This window comes from Numenius arquata, chromosome 1 (assembly GCF_964106895.1).
Source record: "Numenius arquata chromosome 1, bNumArq3.hap1.1, whole genome shotgun sequence".
In the NCBI taxonomy this organism is placed as follows: Eukaryota; Metazoa; Chordata; class Aves; order Charadriiformes; family Scolopacidae; genus Numenius; species Numenius arquata.
The window spans coordinates 75,058,582-75,082,202 of NC_133576.1; the positions used below are offsets into that span (position 1 = coordinate 75,058,582).

The following is a 23,621-nucleotide window of genomic DNA, read 5'->3' on the forward strand; positions in this document are numbered from 1 at the left end:
AGAACAGCAGGTGACTGGAACCCAGTGGTGCTACTGATTTTTCCCCCAACTATGCTAGTTGTAATGTGCAGCAGATAACTCCCCAAATGTTTAGATACACTTAGTTTTTGAGCTTACATATTGAATTCAAGTTTATAGCCTGTGTTTTATTAAATTTCTTGATTACATTACACTATCATAAATGCACAGCCATTATCTGCAAGTACAAAACAGTTCTGTTCAAAATATTATTTCAGACAGGCTTGCACTAGTGTGGAGGCACTATCATAAAAACTGTCATAAACTAAACTGCTACACTCCTGCATTTTTCCCATTTGCTACAGTGCCCCAAAAGATGTTTTAGACCATTCTGGCCTTTATACTTAAACACAAGCTACGCTAATGAGAAGATCACATGTGGAATGACAAACCACCACTGAACTTCACACGCAGATTAAAGACAATTATAAACTACAGAAAATGTAGTTTCCTTGCTGATAACATAAGATATAATTTGAGATAAACTTTCCTAAAACCAATGCTAAGAAAGCAGCTTAAATCCAGTAATAAGTGTAACAACTAAAAATCAAGAAATTGAGAGTCTTACTAAAAATTGTGTTCTTACCTTTTCCAGGACTTAGGTTTTGGTCTATAAACACCTTAAGCTCTCCATTGGCTTCAATTAGTCCAGCCTGTTAAAGAAAGTCACTTGCATTAAATTTACAAACACAGACAGCCTTTTATTGTTAAAGATGGAAGCAATCATACCATGAGTCTCTGCTGCTACCAGAGCATTTGTCACAGATCTGCCATTATGTAATGGCACTGTTTGTGGCATGGTATTTGTCAAACTTTAAAATCTTGATTTTATAAATAACTTATTCTTAAAATGCAAGCAGAAGATCAGTTTACACCTACCTTGCTATTTTGTGCCCTAAGGTCTTATAGCATACATGCACTGTTTTAACAGACAGCTTAACACCCTTCTAATTAGAACCACTGACACCTGCAACTATACCTTTCTCTGTGTTGATACTCTACCTATCACAGAAGTTAATAACATTATAGCAAAAACAGTAGAGATGGCAGAGAGCTCCTTAAACCATTGTAATCAGAAAAAAAGGCATTAAAGAGAAACTCCTTGAGCTTTTCCATTATTACTTTTTAAAGCTCTTAAGTGAAAGAGCTATAGGATTATATACAAGTTTGCAAAGTTACCAACATTCTTTGAGAAAGATCACAGTAGAAAGTTATTTTTTAAAAAAAGCTATTAATTTTTTGATAGAAAAAACTCCATGCAGTAATTCCTTGGTATCTCCAGACAAAACAGTTCTGAAAAAAAAAATACGAACGCAGGATACACAGTTTCCATTTAGAAAGAACAGCAAGGAAGTTAACACTTGTACTTAACCATAATTCAGCATGTGGTGTTACCAAGGCTGAAAAGTCCCTAGCTGCATTTTGTGCATAGATGGTATTTGCAGGCTACTGCCGATCTTCAACAGACAATTAAGTGGCTTGCTGTCAGTCAGCAGCAAAGCTTTTCCCTTAAAATTCTACCTGAAGATGAAGAGCCCTACTTATGATTTGCCAGAAGTTTAGCAAACCAAGTGAGCCACTAGAGGATGCTGTGGTACTATTATTATCCAGGTGTATGACAGCAATGATTTCTTAAGATTAAGACAGGGAACTTTACAAAATGGGAAAAACCTTCTCTCCTCAGTGAAGGGGGAGGGGGGGAAAGAAGATGACCAAGCACTGGGGACAGGCTGGGAAACAGAAGAGAAAATTTGCTAAGAGAAGCATAAAGAGCAGTGTAATGGCACAGCAGCCACGAGGGCTTGGTGGCACAAAGAAAACTCAAATGAGGAGACAGTGGAACTGATGGGTAGAATGAAGAGCTGGTAGCAGTTCTGTCGTTCATTCTCCTAATTTCCCCCCCAAAGAGTAATGAAACAGCATTGTTTTAAGGAGGCTGCAACAACTTACTAGCACACAAACACTGGCTGTTCTCCATCTTGCCCACAACAGGGATTCAAAGGTCCATTTGAACAAACGACACTTCTACTTGCCCTACTCCCAGGCACCAGAGCTTTCGATAAGCCTAACCCTTCATCGTGCTTGCGCTTACTACATAATTCAGAAGGGCAACAGACTATATCAGACAAGGTATACTCATCAATGTGAAATCAGTATCACGTACAAAGCTGTTCTTAGAGCTACAAAGACGTTACCAGAGCTACACTCTACGGCAGGATGACATTCGAGAACACTGGAACCCAATGTGTTATGTGAAGATGAATTTTGGGGTGTTACATTATACTCCCATTCTACCTCAATTTCACAAGAGTGTTAAACCACACAGGAAGTGCAGTCTCATTGTCATAATTTCTTTAAATGCAGTACTTCAGTTTCTATTCAACAGCAGAAAGAGGGGGCTTGTACTTAAGGATTCCTGCAAATTCTCTTTCTATGAGAAGCAAAAAGGTATCAATGAGACTGGAAAGACATTTAACGTATTGAGTGTGCAAACAGTGGACCACCAAGAAAATGACTGGTTTCATCTGTAATGTCTTTCATTTTGGAAGCACACGAATTTAATAATTTTTTTATTATTCAATCCATTCATCAGTTTAATATGAAAAACCAAACTTCCATCAAGTTCATGTCAGTTACAGTGATGATTCAAAACCAAATATTTAAGTTGTGATATTCAGTAAATTCAAGTATTAAATGCAAATCATCTCAGTAATCAACAAATTAGGTAATTCAGTAATTACTTACTGGTCTCTTCCTATTTTTTTTTTTAAACTAGAATGGTCTCCAATATAACCATGTGTATTAATTCATTTTATCCTTAAGTATTCAACCAACGACCATACCACAGTATCAAATAATCTCAAATGCTTCAAAATTACCCCAAACAATATGCAATCCCAAAAGACAATCTAATTCAGCATTACAAAGGGTCAGGTTAGTGCTACATGCCATGGACCATGCTTTTGTATGACTGAAATTACACAAGTCACTGACAAACTAGAGAACATCCAGGAAAAACACTGCATTTATTCAACAAGAGAATACTATTTGGGAAAAATCAGAGAACAGCAATCACTGAACAAGAAGAATCCCCTCAGGAACCATGACACTGATGAGGAGTACAGCAGTCACAGTTCCACCACCTTTCCACATCAGTGTCTTACTAAAGGTTCAGCTCTAGCAGTTAAAATGGCTGGTAAATATTCAACTCATTCGGAAGAACATGCCTAGGAAAGACTTCAAGAAAACTATTTGGAAAGAATACTACCAAATCCCACAGCAAAAAGCACGCCCAGCTGCTATCATTCATAATGAAAAGTGATTTCTAGTAAAAATTCTGCTACTCTAGCCTCAGTATGCTTTTCACGCTTCTGGATGCACTATTTAATTCTAAGGTTAGGTTATCAAAATTTATTGCTAGCTTTGAGTCTCCTGAAAGTCACAGATACAAGCTTTTGGCAAGAGAGAAGTGAAAACAACTTCCTTCCCATATAAAATTCTGGTGTCTTTGTTCTAAAATGGAAATACTAGGAAAAAAAAAATACCTCTGTGTATATTTCAAAGAAATTCCTGCTGTTTTTCAAACCAGGTTATTTTGGAGGAGAGACTGGGATTATTTCTGCGTAACCTATCTAGAATAGTGCAGCGCCCCAAAAGTAAGAAAATACAGGAAAATGTGACCATAGCTCCCATTAGGTATATCATAGTCACAGATTTACAAGGAGCAACAACAAAAAACAAGACAAAACAAACCACCAAAACCGACACTAACAAAAAAAAGCCAACACACACACGCACACCAGCAAGAAGTACCTGATTTTCGCTAATGAAAAACTAACCTTCTGCCAAGGAATGGGTTAGAGATCAAGGAAATTCTATATTCTTATGGGAAAATAGAGTTTTCAGGCCTTATCGAGCTACTTGTAACAAAGTATTTTGATTTTTATTTTTTTCACCTGCTAATATATTTTTTTTGTATTCCACATTTTCTTCTTATCTTCTCATGATTCTCAATTTCAAGATGCATTACTTCCTTTGATGATAACGCCAGGGCTGTTTGAAATAATATCATGCTCTGAATACGCCGTTCTGAAAACTTTGTAAGTGTGAGCAACTCCACAATTTAGCATTCCTTTCCTCTTCAGAGATACATGTTGGCTATGTATACTTCTCTATGCCTGCACAAAGAAACTCCTAGTATTCTAAACAGACAACAGATACACCCTCTATCCTTTTCACATTTAAAAAAAATCAGCAATGATTTAAAAAAACAACTTATGACACTCAACATAGCATATGAACTATAATAACTGAAGATCTTTCCACAGATAAGAGGAAGAAGGTTAAAGACTATTGGACAAATTAGTAAATCTGGTACTTTTAACTGTGGAAGCTATGCTGGAGTGGAGACCCCAAACAGAGACTTTGTCTCAACACACCATTCAGAACTCCTAAGGAAAAGAAATCAATTGACAGGCTAAACATATCAAAAATTCAACTGAAGTTAGCTTTGGCCTGCTATGAGATCATCAGCAGCCATAAGGACTGGGAAGTCTATTTTTGTTTTGTTTACAAGTAAAAGCCGAAAAGCACTACAAGTGCCCTCAGCCTGAAAGGCAGTAAATTGGGAAATGCCTTTTTGTTGGGACTGAAGTAAATCTGAAACAAAAATGCAGAGAATTACACTTATTAAAAAAATCCCTTTGTGCAGACTATTACAGAATGATTTTGTATCTTACTAACAATCTAGTATTTGTGGTCTCTGAAGTTATACACCAGCAACTCAACACGCTTACAACAAAAGTATCATTTCTTCCACAGCTTTCCAGACCTGCAACTAAGCCTTTAAACTAAACAGAAGAGATTCAAGCTGAATTTGGACTGAAGGACAAGGAATTTATAAAAGCATGATCCAGAAGTTTGACTAAAACAAGACTGAACAAGTACACATGCTATGTCTATCAGGCTTAACTGGAGAGTATGGTCCCCCCAACACTCTGAAATAAGTAAATATGGGGAAGAGAAGGGTGCTTTTGTGCCACAGAAATCTCTCTTCTATCTTGCTTCTAGGTACTGAGCCCATTTTAAGTATACTCCCTGAAAAAGAGCTGAAAGAAGAGCAAAAAGGGTAGAGATAAAGAGAAACAGCTATTTGCCAAAAGGCATTTCTCAGAATATACATTTTCAGTTGCTAACAGCAGATTAAGGCCCCTAGATTGAGGCACAGGACTGGATCTGACAACAAGAGAAGTGGGTGCCAAATACAACATTGGTTAAAGAAGGGGAATGAGAATGGGACAGGCAGAAACTAACAAGTAAATGATTTTGGGACTACCAGGGACAGAGTCAGAAAGTGAGCTAGAAAATCAAATGGAAGATGGCAGATTAAGAGTTGAGGTAGATAAACTGGGAGTCTCTGAAAAAGTACAGGCAACAGAACTGATGAGAACCTAAGAGAGCGCTTTAACAGGACAAGATCAGATCATGTGAGGGGAAGAAAATGGGAACTGGGAAGGCAAATACAATCTGTTCTAAACTATGACTGAAAGGGTAAATAAGCTGGGACTCAGACTGAGAAGTTCAAAATAAATCAGGTAAGAAGTAGTAAAGACAGAACCAGGAAAGGGAAAAATTGGGAAGGAAAGATACTCCCATTAGAGTACATTTCCTCCTAGAGCTTGTCAAAGGCTGAGGAGGATGCCTCTGCTCTCTAACAGGCGTTTGCAAAGCTTACTAGCAAACAACTACACATCTTGTGCAAACTGCACCTAACTTGAGCCATACAGAATGACAATCCCCAGATATTTTACTACTTAAGAGTAGAAAATAAGAACGTAAGAAGGACATGGACCTGTTGGAACAGGTCCAGCAGAGGGCCACAAAGATGATGAGAGGGCTGGAGCACCTCTCCTAGGAAGGCAGGCTGAGAGAGCTGGGGTTGTTCAGCCTGGAGAAGAGAGGGCTCCAGGAAGAACTTATAGCAGCCTTTCAGAACCTGAAGGGGGCCTACAGGAAAGATAAGGATGGACTCTTCGTCGGGGAGTGTGGTGATAGGACATGGGGTAATGGTTTTAAACTGAAAGAGCATACATTTAGACTAGATATTAAGAAGAAATTCTTTACCGTGAGGGTGGTCAGACACTGGAACAGGTTGCCCAGAGAAGTTGTGGATGCCCCATCCCTGGAGGTGTTCAAGGCCAAGCTGGGTGGGGCTTTGAGCAGCCTGGTCTAGTGGGAGGTGACCCTGCCCATGGCAGGGGGGTTGGAACAAGATGATCTTCAGGGTCCCTTGCAATCCAAACCATTCTGTGATTCTGTGATAAATATGAAGGCCCTATGCCATTCAATGTTATTACGTGCCATTCCCCCAACAACGTAGGGGGGGATTTTGATTGCCTTATTTTAGTATCGGGAAGCAACAAACAGAACAGGAAACTAGCAAAGCTACAGAGTGGAGAAAAGCTTATAATCAAGAAATAATTCTGCTTAAACAACCGTAATTCTTCTTTTACCCCTATCCATACACAAATGTCATTTGTAAGAAAATGATAATACACTATTTTTCCCATTGGATTCATCTCATTCAGGGACCAGAGCAAACATACTCTGGGAGTGAATCATCATGTAAATGCAGGTGACTTTTTATGGGACACCCAATTCATTCTTTGCAGAAATTAAAAGGAATTCAGATATGAAATAGAGGATTACAGGAAAGGAAAGAAAGTTCTTATATTTAAAACATTTGCATTTCATTTTGCAAATGAAGTCAGTGAGAACTATTCCTTACTGTGTAAAGTAATATAAAAGAACTTTTAAAGTCAGGCTGTAGGAGCCTGATCCTGCAAAATTCTCAGACGTGTTATTTTACTGTGTCTCAGTAGCCATCTTCTGAAACAGAGATACCACATCCTCAGTTCATGGCAGCATCTTCGACATTAATGTGTTTGTCAACTACTCAGCAATGAGCTACACCACAGAACTGAGCTTTCCAAAAAGTAAACTGAATTATTAGCCCCTTAAATAGCAAGGTATAGTCAAAGCACTAGATATGAAAGATCTGGATCACATAGAATTTTGAAGATAAGTAAATACAAGTTAGTAGCTCAGTTAAGCATTGTCAGTCTTTGGTCTCAATACAGGCTCCACTGATACTGCACATATATTAGACACCGAGTATATTCAGAATGACACACAAGGTCTCCTTATTGCTGAACATGTCAAGACCATTAGCTTTCTTGGCTGTTTTTTACGAACAGAGCAACACATCTAGAATTCAGCAAAAATTAAATCAGAGAATCATAGGTGAAGAATTTATTTTGAAGGCGAGTCAAACAGTGGTCTAGTCTAAGCAGTCACACAGATCAAAAATACAACAGAAGTTAAAATCGTTATACTGGGTTGTTTCTTACCATTGTTCATTTGCCCAAGTGATACAATTCTTGCAAAATTCAAAGTTGACACCCCCAAAACTAACTGCAAAGCTGTAAGAATGAAGCAAAATGGAGTATGACATTCCTAGGGTGAACAGGACCGAAGTACTGGTTTGCTACTTCTACCACATAAACAAATCAGAAAATAAAACCATCGTTTGTGTCCTCCTGGACTAAATACTCATATGCAGAGGGTACCAGTAGCAGCCACTTCCACAACTAGCTCCTGGTGGTGTTCTAGATTTGACCTAAACAGACGCTTGTTTTTCCAGCCAAGCCAAATCTTCAGAGCGGTTTGTTCAACAGCATCTGAACTACAGCAGAAATCAACAAGTTATGTTAAACAGGACTCATTCCAAAAACATTTGCCTCACCAACCTCCTTATCAGTGTATTGTAAGGCTACAGCAGCCCACAACATAATTTTCAAGTAAGTTTGTGTAACCTGGGATGCTTAGCGAATGTAATATAACGTTAACAAAAACCAAGCAGCCAGCAGCAGCTTTAAGGATATGGACCACTGTCAACCTTTAAAATCAAGTTGTCTGCTATCTGTCTGAGAACCACTTCAACACAGAGAATGTTTAGCAAAGATTGGCCCATTTTTCCTCCCACTTCTAATTAGCCACAATAAATCTCCATTAAGCGATATCCAGGCAAGCAAATACAAACACTAAAATAAGTGATCCCTAGTGTAACTTTTTAAAAGCTGCAATTTTGTTTAAGCATGTTAAGTTGTTAGCACACTTTTATTCAGTAATACCACAAATATACATCTATATAAAGCCACTACCATTAACTGACACATAGGATTAATAAAGAAGTTAAACACTTGAAGGCTACAGGAAAATGCTTTATTTACACAAATAAACTGGTGACCTGACAGGCAACTTCTGAGTTGCTACTTTCTGCCTTACAAACCAACATGGAGGGGGAACAAACTCTTATTGTGTATTTGCGATGTAAAAAGGAGAGTTTAAAGATCATTCTCCTTCTGCCTTCTAAAATGCATAGTTAAAAAAAACGTTAACACCACTTGAAATCCCAGACTGAGATGCCTTTTTACAAGACCTAATTTCATATTATTTGATCTTCCCTTTGCAAACTTCTGAACATGTTAGAACTCACTAAAGGCGAATAGAAATAGATCAAGCTACTGAGAGGTCGCTGAACTAAAATGATACCAAATAAGGTGCATGAACCACTTGAGATCCACTAAAGACTTAACTTTGCTAGTCTACCTCACTGAAATTCCCAGTACATAACCAAACATAAAAGGAGAAACACATGCTGATATTTTAAGAAAAGTCTGAAAAATGTTTTGAAGATTTTTCAATACTTTCTAGACATTGAAAGTGCATCATGTAAAAAAGATCCAAAATATACCTTTTTAATCCAACCCAAAGGTAACCTTTTCAAACCACAAAGACTTGCTCAAGACTGATGTAGAAGCACCCTACAAAAGCTATTAAAAAGCATAACTTTTGCAGTGTTCTGGCAAAATTACTACACAGAAACAACGATCTACTTCTTTCCTCAAATCCAACAGACTTATTGACCTATCCAGTAAAGTTGCTGTACGAAATTAATTTGCTGTGTGGTTTTTAAATATTCTTTGAGTAAAATACTTATTAATTAATAGTGTGAAATAAATTAATTGGATTAAACTACATACCTGAATGTATTCTGCATACTCAAGTAAAATAAGACATCAACCTTAATTCCTATGCCTCTAGATCTCTTAAACAGTAATGTTAGATCAGGTGTTGAACTTCTTACATGGTGTCCTCAGACTTACACATGTGCACAAGGCTTCCTTTGCAAAGTTAGATACATGGGCCGTAGCTACTACTCATTGAGATTAATAAAAGCACCATGAAATACTAAAGAGATACAGTAAGTTTTATGCAAACTAGAGATCAAAAGAAAAATCCCTCAATGTAATTCACGTAGTGGTTCCAAAGCCAATGCCACTGCCAGCAACTTATAAAACGGTAAAATGCATGAGCTTTCCAGACAAACAGCTCCCAAGAAAGAGATTTTAGTCTGTGAGAAATTCTGAAGGTTAACAGTGGCGTGCCAATTTAAAAAGTTTGTGAAACACTAAATTAGTTTTCAACTGCATGTTCTTCATATTATTTTTTAGTGACTGGAAATAGCCCATGTAATAATGGTGAACAACTGAAACAATCACAAGCAACTGCTACCATACAGAGTATTTATGTATTTCAATACACATAATCTCTGAGATCAGAAGGAATCTTGCTCAATCCTTTTGCCTAGCCCCCTTCTTCTCAGTACTTGCTGTAACACCATGCAATGGACTATCGCCTCTAATAGACCCAGTTCCTGCAAATGATTCCTGCTACTTCTTTTCTATTTAACAGTGGATCTTAAAGAGCCACAAGCTTCTCTTTCTTTATAGCTGCCTGAGAGGCCTCAGCAGTTCATTTGCAACAGAAGGGAGAGGAGAACCAGAGTCATATCACAAGTTGGATCTTCAGCTACACTACAGAAACTGTTTATTTAATGGTGGAAGGCATGTTAATCATTCATAGTAAAAAGTACATATTGACTTAATTTACAAGTAATTCTAATACATAACTGAATATAAAAGTGGCCAGCTACTGGTCCTCAGTCTTCTACTGGGAGTTGGAAGACAAAAAATTAAGCTGCCAAATTTACTTTCTTGCTTCAGTAATTCCTGCCCCTTTTTTTGATGCTGCATCCTGCCTAGTTTTAAGCATGCCATGGATAGACAGGTCACCATTTCACCTAGGGAACTCTGCTCCCCACCAAACTATTAATCCCATGAATCCAGTGAGCAGCACAAGTCAGCTGAGGACCTCAGTGTGTACATTTGGCTCCTCCAGCTCCTGCCTGGAAGGTGCTGGATTTGTAAGCAGTGAAAGAGTTTACAGTAGACTCAGCAAGTCTAACAGAATGACACTGATTAACCAGAAAGAGGAATACTGGCTAAGCTGGAGTTTCTGGAGATTCTCTGCATGTGATGACTATCCCCGTCTCAGACCAAGAAACTTTCCATACAGTGCAAGCATATATATCATACTGTACCCAACTCTACTGACTTCAATTTGTCATTCAGCCTCTGACAAGCAACAGAATGATCCTACTCCCAAGAGATACTGTACCTGGTGTTTCTCTTGTCCACGTGTGTTTTTAACACTGTTCCTTCAAATTACAGAAAGTCTTTCTAGTAACTAAGATCTTCTGAATTGAATGTGATCTTCCATGGCCAATCTGGCTGATTGTGTTAGAACTGCTTCTCAGCTTCACACAGTGTTCACTTACATAAAACCAAAATGGCTATGCTCATTACTATTAGCAGGATCACATGGAAAAATGAGTTTGCTCCTTTCCTCCCCTTTATATTTATTGCATTCCAGATTCCATGCCCTTTATATAAGTTTTCAAAAAGATAAATTGATATACCTACAGATACTTCGGACTTCACAAGCTAGTATTTCTTTTCCATTATTATTTTTCAGCTTATCCAGCTGTAACATTACTTGTGATTATGCTCTTAAGCTCCACCTGCAGGTTCTTAATTAAGGTGCTAAATATGAATATGTATTTTCCCCCTCAAAGCTTCCTGACCACTGCCAAGGAAATTAAAGTATTTTGTAAAAAAAAAAAATTAAAAAAAAAAATAATCAATGCTTCATTGCTTATTTTCTCTTTATTGTACACTCTGAAAAGCATTAGAGGGATACATTTTTAAAGTATTATTTAACAGAACTTAGGCTTGGGTCAAATAACTCCTACGCATTATCTTACCAGTTTACCTGATGAGTACTTCTGTAATTACTTGATCCTTTATAAAAACATTTAATTTGGTTTGCCGATATTCTCCATCGTGCTCCCCATTTGTTCAATTGCCCAGTAAAGTCTCAGTTTGCAAACTATTACAAGTATTTGACTTTTCAAACAGGTCTTTTCAAATCATAGCTTTTATAAAAAAGAGGTATAAGAAGAGCTGGAAGTGAGCAACAAAAGGAAAAGTGCTCTCCTGCGGCAGGTGGGAGGAGGGGCTAAGTAGGAGCATGTTATCTTGTGGTGCCCAAGCTCCACACCTTCCCTTTCTGCAGGGCTGCCTGCTTCACCGTCACCAGAGCAAGTGCAGGCCCCAGCAGCACAGAGTAAGAGTGGGGGACACACCGAGCCTTGCATTTCCAGGCTGCAGCACACCAAAGCATGCTTGGCCACGTTAAATGCCACCTGAAGCCCAGATGTGGCATCGTAGCAGTGCAGCCCTTACCACAGTTTAGCCATCTCAGCTCTGCTGAGAAAAAGGGAAGGAAGGGGTGGGGGCACTCATCAACTATGCCATCTTCTTCACCACTACATCTCACAGTCAGTTAGTGCACTTGATAGGTGACATGGCAGAACCACAGGCCATTAATCACAGCAATATTTCCATGTCAGAATGTTTAAATTTACAGCGATGCAGGCCTTCATAGATTCTGTGCCCAGAAATTTAGTGATACTGTCTCTATCATGATTAATTCTATTATTTTGCTAGGAAAAGAACTTGGATTTTGGACAAAAAAACATGGGAATCATTCTCTTCCCTTCTGAAAATCAAAAAAGTGTTACACTAGTTAGCATCTCTATTTTCTAGCATTAAATCAAACCTAATAGGGCCCATAATCAGACTTGGAATTTTAAAATTTCCCAGCATTCACTACACTTTTTAGACATCATGTAATGGTGCGTATGTAATAGTCTGCAAAAAAGGTAAGCAGTTCATCTTTCTTCCCTGAGGGAGGATTAAGCATGTGTAGAGGTTTTCGAGAACAGGTTAGACAATCCTTCAATTAAGATTTCATACCCTTTCTAGCTACCTTGTTCCGGTGCTCAAGTACACTTGAAATTTTACCTTAAACCTGACCTAGATTTTAATTTTTCCAAGTTCATCTTATTAATTCTTGTAATAAAGAGACTGAAAACAATTTATTTTCCTATCTGTAGGATCTTCTTCCGTTTCTGAAGTTTATTATCATCTGTTATTCCTCCCTTAACTACTCTTTTCTAGAATAAGCTAGATCTTTCAAAAATTAGGTTCTTCCTTAAATGTTTTATTCTCATTCTGTTCCCTTAGACTTTCTAGGATATTCATCTGCATTTCCAGGCGCTAGCACTTCACTTAGTTGATCTCTCTCCCAAAGCTAATATTAAACAAACGTACTTTGCTACCTCAACTACTTTGAACTGTTTCAATTTCATCTCCTAGTCTAATATTCTGCTTTCATTTTCTTCCCGCTTATACCGCCTTTCATTCCCTGAACTCTGCTATCGGTAACGTACTTGGCCACCCTTATCTCTTCCAGGCAAGCTTTGAGTGACTATGTACTTCTGGTTGCTTCTTTGCACATTAAGCTGTTTTTCAGTTGCTTCTGAACTACTAAATTTCTCTACAAGATCAATTTGTTAAACCAATCACTATTTAATGGAAATTCTTGCTATTTGAAAGCTGCACCAGTCCAAATTAGATTGCAATCCGCTGTTTAAGAACTTGACTTGTATCACTATTCCTTAGCTTGTATGCCGTCATTGTTGGGGGGCTTTTTGAAGGAGAGATACTTTCTAATATGAATACGGAGTAGTAGCATGTCTTATTTTCAACAAGGGAATGTGTTAATACCTAATATAATTGGGCTTTCAATGAATTACATCTTAAATGCAGAACCTGTTTTAATTTCACTTTTTAAAAGTACTGGAATTGCTAAAGAGCAAATATGATTCAAGAGGTAGGCCACAGAATCAAAGCCACTAACCTTAACGGTAACGGAAGTCTATGATGAAAGTCCCTAAAGCCTGTTTTTATGGACACTAACTAGGATCTTTTGGTAGACAGAGACAAAACAATGAACAAATATGAAGACTGAACCATCTTCACTCCCTTGAATATATGATGCCACCTGGAACACAAGAAAGGCGATGCTAGTTGACAGCATTAGTCAACAACAACCCCATCATCTAAACAGTATTTGCTGGGGTTTTTTAAATCCAATTCAAAACCAAGCTGTTTTAGTGTTCAGTGTGAATATACATGATGCCAATGGCCCAAGTACTTTTATGAGCGTAGAGAATTCTTAAGATTAATTACTCTGAAAAAATGGCTGCAGATCTGAAGCTGTTTTATGCTGTTACATCCACAGGAAAATATAGCCTAGGCTTGATGTACAACGTAGATAAAGGAAGTTTCACATATTCATTAATGCCAGCTATTATAAAGCATGACCTGGTTTGCTTTTCTTAACAAAAACACTCTATGAGCTATGCTTCCATATATGATGTGCTACAAATATACTTACATCTTTTGCCATGTTACCAAAAACTAGAAATCAGTCCTCTTAAAATCTTGACGGCTGCAGGGCACAGAGACAATGATGCTATTTTCTAGAAAGCAAGTAAAGACAACATTAGTTAAAGACAACATATAAAAATGAAAGGAGGTAGTTTTATAATTGAAATTACTGAATACCACCAAATGCAATTTACTTTTTAAAAAAACGTTTTTAAGAGGAAAAAAGTTTTCTGTCATCACCAATTCATCCCCTAAGCCCCCCCAGCTCCCACCCCACGCCCACGTGTGGGAAATGCTCTTTTTCGGAGGGCGGGGGGTGAGCTCTCCCCTGGCAGGAGCGCCCTTGCCCTGGCACGTACCCGATCCCAGCGGGGCAGCCGGCAGCCCACGCTGGGCCGGTCCCTGTCCAGCTGCGCCCCTTGCAACACTGCAGAGCAGGGCGCGGGGGGAAGAGATCACTCCCTCGGCCTCCTCCTTCTCCTCCCCACCCCCATTTCCAGCAGCAGGCACAAGTAGGCCTCAGGGGCCGGCTTCCCCCCCCAACCCCCCCGGGGCCTTGCAACGCCCCCCCCCCCCCCCCCCCCCCGGCGGACGGGCCGCGGCAGAGCCTGGCAGTCGCCACCGCGCCTCGGGCACCCAGCGCCCGCCTCCCCCCTCCGCGCCCCCCGACCAGGGCCTCACCGCCCGGGCGAAGCCCTAAGCCCCCGCGCCGCCTCCCCTCCTCGCCAGCGAGGGGCCGCGCTAATCGCCTCAGAGGCGGCGGGGGCACGAGGAAGGGGGGAGGACGCGCCGGGCGGCACCGATGGCGGCGGGTGGAAGAGGAGGCGGCGGCGGCGGCGGCGGCGGCGGGTGGGTGTCCACCCCGTCCCCAGCCTCCTCGCCCCGCCGGTGGCAGCACCCCGCGGCGCGCGCTCCCCCTCCCCATCCCATCCTTTCCCTTCCCCCCCCCCCCCCCCCAACCCCCCTCCGCCCCGCCGCTCCCCATCCTCCTCCCGCTGCAGGGCCGGCCCGGGCTGCCCGCACCTGAGCGGCCGAAGGCAGAGAGAGCCGGCTCCATCCCCCGCCGCCGCCCCCAGACAGGGACCCGGAGCGCGGTTCGGGAGCACCCCCCGCACCGCCGCCGCGCTGCTGCGGAGGCGCCCGACTGCACATGTGCGGCGGCGCGCGCGGGCCGGGCGAGCCCGGCGGGAGGAGGGGGGGGGGGGTGGGGAGGAGGCGGCCGGGCGGGGGGGAGGTGGCGGGAGACCAACGGCCCCAACGGCAGCTCGAGCGGGGGCTGGCAGGCACCGCCCCGCGATCCGGTGCGGGGAAGGAAGGGAGGGGGAAGAAGGGGGAAAGGGAGGGGGGTGGTCTCGCCCGGCGGGCTGTCACTTCCCAGCCCGCCTCTGTCCCCGCCGGGTCGCCAGCCTGGCGGGATCCCGGCCCCCCCCACCCTCGCCTCGCCCGCGGCCCCGCACACCTGCCCGCCGCCGTCGCCTCGGCCGCCGAGGGGCTGCCCGCGGCAGGGGGGCGGGGGGGGGGCGGTTAGGGAGGTGGGGTGTGAGGGGACGGCGAGCGGGCGCGAGCGCAGCCGCCCTTCCCCGGGCCCCGCTCGCGCGCGACCCCTCCGCTCTTTCCTTTTTTTTTTTTTTTTTTCCCTCCTTTCTCCTCACCACCGCTTCCCCCCTACAGCCGTTGGCGGGGGAGGGGGGGACACACAAGCGAAAAAAAAAAAAATAAAAAATTGAAACTTACACTTTTGTGCGTCCCACCGGCGTGACGCTGCGCGCTGACGTCACGGGGGTGTAGCGTGCCTTGCACGGGCACACGCGGGGCGGCTATAGCCAACCGCCCGCCGCTCGGAGCGGGCGGGCGGGCCGGAGGGAGCATGCGCGGGATTTTCGCGCCTTCCCGACTCCCCGCCCCGCGGGTGCTGGCGGCCGGCGCGCGGGAAGCATCGGCGCGAGAGCGGCCGGCGGCCCTATGCCGCCGCCGAGCACGTGGTCGCCGGCGCCCGCGCGAACCGCCTCCCGCGCGCGCCGCGCCGTTGAGGGAGCGGGAAGGCGCCGGGCTCCGCCGCGTCCTTATCGCTGCGGGACCCGGCCCGCGCCTCTGGCCCGCCGCTGCGGGGAGGGCCAGTCTCGCGTCACGGCCGAGGGGAGAACCTGGGCCGCCGCCGCCGCCCTCGGTGCGGCGCGGGTTTCTGGTGGCGCGTGAGCCGGCGGGGCAGGGCGGCGGGGTGAGTTGCCACGACATCCTGCCGGTGCTTTCCTCACGGCGTCTTGTCCGGCCGTTGCTTGAGCGAGGTGGCTTAGGGCGAGGCGTGCTAAAATTAGGGGTTGCATCATAATCCAGGCGGGTGTTTTGCGTTGGGCGATTGCTGCTCGCTCAAGCTGGAAACGGGTCAGATCTACACCGAAACATGGTGGTTCGTGACACCTCCCAGGCTGTGGGAGCTGCACCTGCCCCACGCTCCCTCCCTGCAGCCGCCACAGCGGGGTGCGTTAGCGAGGGTTGTGGGATGTAGTTGTAGAAGCATGATGTAATTCTTGGCCAAAAAAAAAAGCTTTCCATGTGCAGAGCCGGGGCTGTAAAGGCGTGGCTGTAATGGGGGAAACGGCAGCAAAGCCCAAAGCCTTACACCTCGGGAGCTGCGTTTCTTGTAAGAGTGGCTACAAGCCTAGCCGATAGAGGAGGGGAGCAGCAGCCACCTTGTGTGATACCAAGCCTGCGGGGTGGAAGGTGGTTCCTGATAGGACCAAGAGGGGAGCAGGAAGTCCGCAGCTGGTTCTTCCTCTAAAACCATGCTGCTTCCTAGTCGTGCCTGGGAAGGATGACCCTTCTGGGAACACAAGACCCAACCAGCAGAGCCACTATACAGAAACGGAGCAGGACAGTCTAGCGCTGATGTGGGAGAAGATGCATTTCATCAGGCGACTAGACTCACAGTTACTTTTATACCTTAATTTTTTTTTTATTATTTTTAAGACTTTGGGGGAGTTGTGTTCTATAATAATGAGGAAACACTAGCTACCCTCAGTTTCTTGATAAATAGCGATCTTTGAAGTTCTTTATTAACGGTAACCCCCCACACTTGCTGGGGCTCCATGGCTACATGTGCAGTAGCCTGCTCTGGCAACGACCATGATTACCCCATTTCTTCATTCTTCTTGACTAAACCAGATGGCAGTGAGTATTAAAGAAAGAAGATGATGATGAAGATACATTTATAACTACAGAGAAAGATAAGAACTTTTAACACACAAAATCCATGAAGTGCCCCCAGCCAGCTGCAGAAAAAATGCTTCCTAAAAGGCAGCAGCTCCTCGAGTTGATGGTGCTGCTCTTCATCCTCCGGGTGTCATATACAGACAGTTTAAATCCACAGGCACAGTGTATCTCAAGTCCCTGCCTGCACCCCCACTCCGCCTTTTTACATTAATTCTTGTAGAAAAAAAAACCTGTTCCACTATCCCAACTACACAAGCTCCAGCCGTCTCCAGGAATGCACCTTCAACAGGGTATGTCTGTCCCAGGGTGAAGAAGGGACTACCCAAAAAGCAAATGTGCTTTTGAAAAAGATAGAATTTAATGACTGCACTAAGATACAAAGCCTTTCCTCTGATGTTTTTTCAAAATGGTCCTAGTGCCATTTTGAAAAACTCTCAAGTTGAAGAAAAAACTTCTACCTTCTCTAGTACAAAGCAAAATTGACAGAAACTTCTGAATAGAAGAGTGGAAAATAATGCAATAGCAACTGTGATGCATAGGGACTAAGATAACTACACTAGAAGAGAACAGCAGTGGCAATTAAAGGATAGACCTTCACGCCACTGCCTACTTTTGCAAACTACACAGCTCCTCTGCAAACATCAGAATCGATGCATTCTTCAGCTTGGTCAGTAAAGAAACAGTGACTGAAGACCACCTTTTTTCAGTTACTTAAATTCTTCCATTTACACTTGCCAGGTAATCTTGCTGTGTTGCTCTTGCTTCCCCATAAGCCTCTCACTGCCAGGAGCTTCCTGCCAGACAACTGAACAAGCACATACAAGGAGGGATGGGACCCTGGTTTGCTGACATTTATTTTGACACGTTACTCACTGCCCAAGCGTACCCCCTCCCAGGTGTGTTTTTTTTCTTTAGCAGAGGGTTGTTCACAACTAATTTGGTGTATTGGTATCAGTGGAAAAAACCCTTGGTGTCTAATCTCTGAGCTCGCTTTTCTTAGGCATTTTGGAGCTTTTAGGACTTAGTTTGTGTTTGTAGTGGTGAAAAGGGTGATTCCTGTTTTCTGTGGCCTGCCTCCCCCTTTTAAGTGTGCTTGAAATGGAGAACAGATCACACCTTCAAAGAGCATCAGCGTGGCAGAACTGTGTGACAGACACAAGGAAACTCTCTCAAGGTCATCTAATCTATGGCCGGAAACCTACAACAGATGCCAGAGGACATGTATGTGGACACATTTAGACCTACTGCTTCAGAACTGGAAGCCATGCTGTCTTAAGAGAGGGACCTGTGCAAGCTTCTGGCTTAAATAAAGACCTAGTACCAGCTGACAAGCTTGTCAGCATCTGGCCTCGTTGGGAGGTAGCATCTCCCAATTCTCAAATTTCTGCTCTATTTTAGGAAATAAAAAAATACAGTTGGAACCATAACCTGGAAAGTATTGCCATTCCCTGACCTAGATTTTGTCCCCCAAGGCAGGATCAGTTGTCCCTAAGCTACTTGGGTCACACCATTGTCCAATTTGTCTCCGGCAATCAGGAGATTTTCCTCATCTCCGCTGTCCCTACTGTCAAGAAGTTTTTCCCACCCGGCAGTGGTAATTACTCAGCCGAGACAGTGGGAGAACCCAAGCAGCACAGCTCCCGGGCTACCAAGTGAAGCTGGTAGAGGCATGCCTTTCTCTTCTGCCTTTTGTTTCCTTTAGGGTGGGGTGGGCCACACATGTCCCAGCCCTTAGGGCATCTCGCTGCTCTTCCTTCTCGCTTTGCTAGTTTTGTTAGCTCCCTCGCGTTCAAGTCATCTTAGTAGTGGACGTCTGGCACTTGCTGCTCCTTATAAGCCATTGCTGTTTCCAAGGAAGATGTTAAATGTGGCTTGCCTCCTGTCACTCAGGGGTCCAGTTTCCTCCACCTTTGGCGCTGCCCACGTGTTGGAGCACTGCCAGGATTGTGCACAGAGTGGAACTAGAGATTCCTTCCCTAGACAAACCTCAGGAGTGCTTTTGTGGTTAGATTGTTCCTTGGGTTCACTCCAACAGACAGCAAGACCACGCTAGGTTTCTCACACCCTCCATCAAGCATCATCACACAGCGCTATTCTGCCATACTGGGTAACCCCAGACGACTCTCTGCCCACAAAGCAGAGGATGTCCAAGTGTAAAAGAAATAAGTACAAAGGTATTGTGAGGCTGCTTTCTTCTCATCTTTGAGGATTATAGGAAATATGAATTAAAGCTTTTAAAAAGCTATGTAGCCCCCATGGACTAGGCCACAGTGACAGCACTTCCTGAGCCATCCTAGACCCATGTCAGAGTTGCAAGAATCCCTGGAAGTGTTCACGGCCAGGCTGAATGGGGCTTTGAGCAGCCTGGTCTAGTGGGAGGTGTCCCTGCCCATGGCAGGGCGGTTGGAACTTGATGATCTTTAAGGTCCCTCCCAACTAACCATTCTATGATTCTATTCTATGATTCTATTCTAACCTACCTCACAGCTCCCACCAGATACCTTCCCTACTGAAGAACTGAAGCACAGCCTGCTCTGTATGGGGTGAGCCTTAAGTAGGGTGGTTGTGGGTCCATATACGCCAACCTGACCCTGGGAACAGGGAAATGACTCACCAAGTATAAGCATGGCCCACACTACCAGCTTTTAAACTGTTTTAGTTCCTTTGCCCTCTTAGGGAACAATGACCAAAGGTAGCCATTAAGGGGTAACATGCAAGAACTCCCAATTTTCAGAGAGAAAGTCAAATGAAACGAGCAACCAGTTACACCCACCTCTGAAAAAAACCCCACCAAAACCCAACAACAAAAAAAACCCCAACCAAAAAAAAAACCCGAACAGGTATGCTGAATGTCTTGCTATTCAAGAACAGAGCAGACCGTTCCTTTCCACTCCCTTTAGCTCAGCTTCACCACAGAAATATCCTCTCATTACTGAGGTTTCTGTCCTGTATCAGCTTTTCTATATTCAAATAATGCTGATCATTAGATAAATGAATGAGATAGAACCACTATCCAACAAGCTGAAACAAAAAAATTCCAGAAAACACCACCTGTTCTTCAACAGATCAGTAGATTTTCCTTTCAGGGCTTCTGGATCTCTGCTTTAATTTTATCTACTTGACACAGAAAGAGAACATTCTGCAGTACAAGCATAAGGTTCCTGAAAAGCTGCAATTATATCTAAGTGGGCCAACTGTGAAATCATAGAATCATAGAAACAGAATCCCAGACTGGTTCGGGTTGGAAGGGACCTTAAAGATCATCGAGTTCCAACCCCCCTGCCATGGGCAGGGACACCTCCACTAGAGCAGGTTGCTCAAAGCCCCATCCAGCCTGGCCTTGAACACCTCCAGGGAAGGGGCATCCACAACTTCTTTGGGCAAACTGTTCCGGTGTCTCACCACCCTCACAGTAAAGAATTTCTTCCTAATACCTAATCTAAATCTCCCCTCTTTCAGTTTAAAACCATTACTTCTCATCCTATTGCTACATTCCCTGATAAAGAGTCCCTCCCCATCTCTCCTGTAGGCCCCCTTCAGGTACTGGAAGGCTGCTACAAGGTCTCCCTGGAGCCTTCTCTTCTCCAGGTTGAAAAACCCCAACTCTCAGCCTGTCCTCATAGGAGAGGTGCTCAAGCCCTCCCATCATCTTCATGGCCCTCTGCTGGACCCTTTCCAACAGGTCCATGTCCTTAAATATTCTCCCCTTTTTACATACAAGCATTCAGGAATAAGGCCTGTTGTTTCTATCCTAAGATTGTATCATAAGACTACCCCATTATAACATGGAATTAGGCATGGAGCCATTTTTTGCATCTCAGGAAACATTTACAATATTTCAGTATACCTCCAGATTTCTGTGAGACAATCTCAAACAGCTGATTGTAAACAAACTTATCACCTGTCTAATAAGATTAGTAATTTGAACTTACATCTAATATTCAATCAGGCAATCCAAGTCTATGTCAACGAGGCAGAGAACATTGATAGCCAGATGAGGCTCCTATTTCTCCTTCCCCAGTTCTCCAAAAGCCTAGCCAAGTCAGGACCAAATCAAAAATTATTTGGGAAAGAAGTGACAAAGATGAGGGAACCAGTAAGGTATCTAGATACTTGCTTTGCAATTTTGGACATGGTACCAAAAGGACTCTTCACCCAACTCCTTTAAAAGATCATCAGGAAAATATTTTCTTTCTTTAAGAGACACAAACCATCATTATTTCCTACTCTCCTAACCAGAATTTTCCAGAGAAGTACAACTAGCCACAGCAATTCATTTAGACAAAAGGTTTACTCATCACAGCTGTAATACTTTAACAGTTTCAAGGGCTAACTAAGAGACATAATGGAAACCATACAGAGGTCTCTACCATGGTCTTTCATAGATCCTTCTTATTTTTTTCTTTTTTTCCCCCTGAATCATAGGTGGTAAACAACATGTGAAATAAGCATCTTTCAAAAGGAAAATGAGGCATTCAGGAGATAAGCTTGTATTTCAGGCAGGAGCTATGAGCTAGATCAGTGGATAGAGTAAGATTTCTCTCCCTAGTACAGTTAAAGAACAAAGTTAAATTAATTTAGTGAGGCGCCTGAAAAAAACTAAAAGGTCTGAGCTAATAGATTGTTAAACGGTACCGTAAAGTTTTCGAATTACTTCTATATTTTCAGTACAAAATATCGAAGTACACTGTCAAGTCAGTTTCAAATTTCTTTCTGTTACAGACTCATTTTATAATCAAACTATTTTATTTATAGGGCAACTTTTCCTTTGCATTTGTCACTGTTCCTCAATAACTTTTGAAACCATTCAAGGAGAGGTGGACTTGCCATGCATTCCTGCAACTTTTATGAAGAATAAGTGCCTGGAGAGAAAGCCCCAAATCCAGTGAGAAAGAGCTCAAATATGATGAACCCTGCCCTGTCCTAACAGTACTTAACACACTCCAGACTAGTCCAGGCTGCATTTTGGCAGGCCCAGTAGATGTCAGAGAGAACACAGGAGGAAACTGAGGCTACTATGGTAGAAGGAAGAGGTAAGATGCACGCAAATCCATCCAAAGCTTTGTTTTGCTACTTGGAGGACAGCTTTCATTTTAATTGGCAATTTAAACCTGTTTAACATGCATTTTTCTAACCATTTTGTGGGTACCAAAGTTATTTCAGATGACAGTGTAATACTGAACTAAAGTGTTAATATATCTTTAATAGTATTGGTTTTAGCAGATAAACCTCAAGATGATTTTTAAATTGTTTGTCAGAGTAGACTACACTCTATGAGCAAGCTTTCTCTATGACACTTAAAAGAATGGGCTTTTACAAGGCTTATCCTGCTACATAGAACGTTTTAAAGAACAAAACACATTTAGGATCACATTCAAAACACTGTTTTTCAAAATAAGATGATATTTTAAAGAGACTAACAATTTATTCAATGCAAATGCAAAGTATAAAGTTGTGGAGTTCCAAATACACATCCAAGTCTGCCATTTCCAGTTTTGTACAAATTAATTTACTCAAAATAATTTCAAATCTGGCATGGTGTCAGTCCAAAGTTACAGAACTGGTGTTTTTCACATCTGCTTGGAATTAGTCTTCCCAGTTTTACTAGATTTAGTCTTGATTTAAAATAAAGAAACAAAACTTGTAAACAATTACTGTAAAAGCAGTTAGCAAAAAGAATGGGTGACAACTGTCAGTCTTCAAATATAATTTAAGTTACGCCCTTTCCTTACCATCAACTTTTAGTCAAGTATGTAAATAAATACAAGAACTAACACAAATAAAAGTTACCACTATAAGAAAATACATTATATGCTATAATTTGGAATAAAATATCATACAATATTGGCTGCATCATTTGAAATATGGTTTTGACTGTTAAAACAGTTTGATGCTAAACAGTTAAACCTCTTCTTTGTGTACAGGACTACACTTTTACTCACTGTTAGAAATGTGTTTTGTGATTGATTTTATATTAGTATATTCAACTCCTAAATGTGAAAATGACTCACGTCATTTAGTGAAAGAAGATACCATAGGCACCATAATATTTTTTGCTTTTTAAACAAAATCTGGCGATGAACCAGCAGTAACAAAATAGGATGAAAATTAAAAGGCACATTCAGGCAACAAATAATCAACACAGTTTGCATGATGCTATATTTAAAAAAAAAAACCAAACTTACGCTCTGAATAATTGATTTGATCGCAAACAAATATTCCGGCAGATTCTAATCTGTCAGAGAGAAAGTAAATTTTGTAAAAGGTTTGCAATTCATAACATAATTATTTTTTAGGGTCAGTATAAGGCTTATAACCGAGTGCACATTAAGAGGACTGACTACTCAAAACCTCTTGTTTTCAGAGTGCATAGAAATACAATGAGCAATGAAGATATTCCTTGCAAGAAGATGTATTCTTGTGAATGTGCAAGTCTAAATCAAGTACTTGAGCGTCTTTCAGGTCTCGGAACACATTTCATAATTGCAGCTCTCCACAGGGCAGGGGCAAGTAAAAGGCTTAGAGTAGTCACACTCAGAATAAGAAGATAGACCTGAAAATAAAATAAAAGCCATTACTTCTCTTAGTTATATGATAAACTAAGAAGTGACTAGAAGTTTGAGGAGATCAGAC

At 42.4% G+C, this 23,621-nt stretch overlaps 2 protein-coding genes across 4 annotated transcripts in view; both read right to left on the bottom strand.

Annotated features, from left to right (window-relative positions):
* Positions 1-15,616, bottom strand: part of TFDP1 (transcription factor Dp-1) — a 46,514-nt gene extending 30,898 nt beyond the window's left edge. The window contains exons 1-3 of one of the 3 annotated variants that reach the window (XM_074150443.1): positions 14,802-14,926; positions 13,786-13,870; positions 605-671 (exon numbers count right to left, since the gene is read on the bottom strand). In XM_074150443.1, coding sequence (XP_074006544.1) covers positions 605-671; positions 13,786-13,797 — 79 coding nt within the window. In that variant the 5' untranslated portion in view covers positions 13,798-13,870; positions 14,802-14,926. Of the gene's footprint in view, positions 1-604; positions 672-13,785; positions 13,871-14,801; positions 14,927-15,512 lie in introns of those variants that run through there. The other 2 variants (XM_074150529.1, XM_074150610.1) reach the window with 2 other exon arrangements.
* A 6,773-nt stretch (positions 15,617-22,389) lies between these two features.
* Positions 22,390-23,621, bottom strand: part of TMCO3 (transmembrane and coiled-coil domains 3) — a 30,805-nt gene continuing 29,573 nt past the window's right edge. The window contains exon 12 of the mRNA XM_074148718.1: positions 22,390-23,541. Coding sequence (XP_074004819.1) covers positions 23,428-23,541 — 114 coding nt within the window. The 3' untranslated portion in view covers positions 22,390-23,427. The remainder of the gene's footprint in view (positions 23,542-23,621) is intronic.